This window comes from Bidens hawaiensis, unplaced genomic scaffold (genome assembly GCF_021521415.1).
Source record: "Bidens hawaiensis isolate Kalapana, Puna unplaced genomic scaffold, B.hawaiensis_p1.1 tig00005359_1, whole genome shotgun sequence".
Lineage (NCBI taxonomy): Eukaryota > Viridiplantae > Streptophyta > Magnoliopsida > Asterales > Asteraceae > Bidens > Bidens hawaiensis.
The window spans coordinates 1,610,696-1,612,136 of record NW_027491341.1 but is presented as its reverse complement, the minus strand read 5'-3'; the positions used below and the strand labels follow the sequence as shown (position 1 = coordinate 1,612,136).

The 1,441-nt window shown below is 39.8% G+C and overlaps 1 protein-coding gene across 1 annotated transcript; it reads right to left on the bottom strand.

Annotated features, from left to right (window-relative positions):
• Positions 1 to 706: 706 nt before the first annotated feature.
• LOC143629642 (uncharacterized) lies at positions 707 to 1,213 on the bottom strand. Its single transcript, XM_077098866.1, has one exon. The coding sequence runs from the start codon at positions 1,211 to 1,213 to the stop codon at positions 707 to 709; it is 507 nt and encodes a 168-aa protein (XP_076954981.1).
• Positions 1,214 to 1,441: the final 228 nt, after the last annotated feature.

Below are 1,441 nucleotides of genomic sequence, written 5' to 3'. Positions count from 1 at the left end.
AAAAAAAAACAAGAACCAAAGAGCGTATACAAAGACAACTTTAATAAAGATCCCCAGTGACAAATAAAGAAAAAAAAGAGAAACAGCAAAAAAAGGAAAGAACTAAAAGACGTAGAAAAGCAGTTCATCGTAAAAAAAACAACAAAGAAAAGGAAAGAACTAAAAAACGTAAAAAAACAGTTCATCGTTCAAGCACAATAAGCGTTAATCTTCTAAATTGATCGCCGCTCCCATGTGCTGGCTTCAACTGTCTAAACGTATCATACAAAACTTAAAAAAAAACATAGAAAACCTAACATCTAAATTCAGGATTTCAAAATCATCCATGTGATCTATACCAAATTAGATGAACTTAAAACGGAACTCTTAACTTCTGCCTAACAGATAAACTTCAGCTGTCAACCCAACCAAATAACTCACGTAGTTGAATGATAATCATGTTATTAATGAACGTAATGTCTTATTAATACTATAACGCAAGGCAGAGGGTATGGCAATTAAATCCAACAATAAGACCATAAACGAAATAGACATAAAAATAAATTCAAAAGTCGAATATTTCATGAAACATAACCCGCTTACAATCATCACAGATATTGCATATATATAGTAGACGACATAAAACTGGAAAGTTATAGAACATTTCAACAGACACACATAAAGCGTAAGAGAATGGATAGATTACACTTTGAAAAGTAGCATTCATTTACTTCTTCATGGCGTCAACTTCATCGGCAGACGGAGGGACCTCTTTGGCAGCCGTGGGGACAGCATCATAACCGTTGTTGGTGACGTCATCCTCATAATAACAATCTGAAGCAAAATCCTCTTCCTCTCGGCGGGTGGAGAAGAGAGACCGGATCAAGTAGATGGTACCGGCGGTGAGGGCCCCGCAGCCAACGCCAAAGAGCAAGGCACCGACGATGGTCATGATGTCCATGGCACGGTCAGAAGCTGGTGGGAAATAGGGTTTTGATGAAACGACATCGTCTGATGAGGGGTTGGTGCGGTGGATTTCGGTGATGAAGAAGGTGAAACGAGGGGAGTTGGGGTTAGGGTTTTGAGTGTTTGGGATCGGGAGAGAGTAGGAGGAAGATGACGTGATGAAGAAGATGGTTTTGCAGGGTCTGGCGGTGCTTACGGTTAACAGGGTCAGGATTACCGATAGCAGGAGGACGACGGTGGTGGTGGTGGTGGTGGTTGTGGATGCCATTGACGCAGAGAGAGAATGAAAGAATGGGTTTGTTTCTTTGTTTGTTTTGTTTGGTTTGGTGGTGATTGAAGCGTATAGACTTTGGGGAGAGTAACGGAGTTAGTCAACCTAACGGGATTGTTAATTTTCACAATTTTGCCTTTATGTTTTAAGGGGTGGTTACAAAACACAACAATTTATGTCTTTTTATAATTTTTAAAGAAGATGGCTTTCTTCATAGTCTTCCCA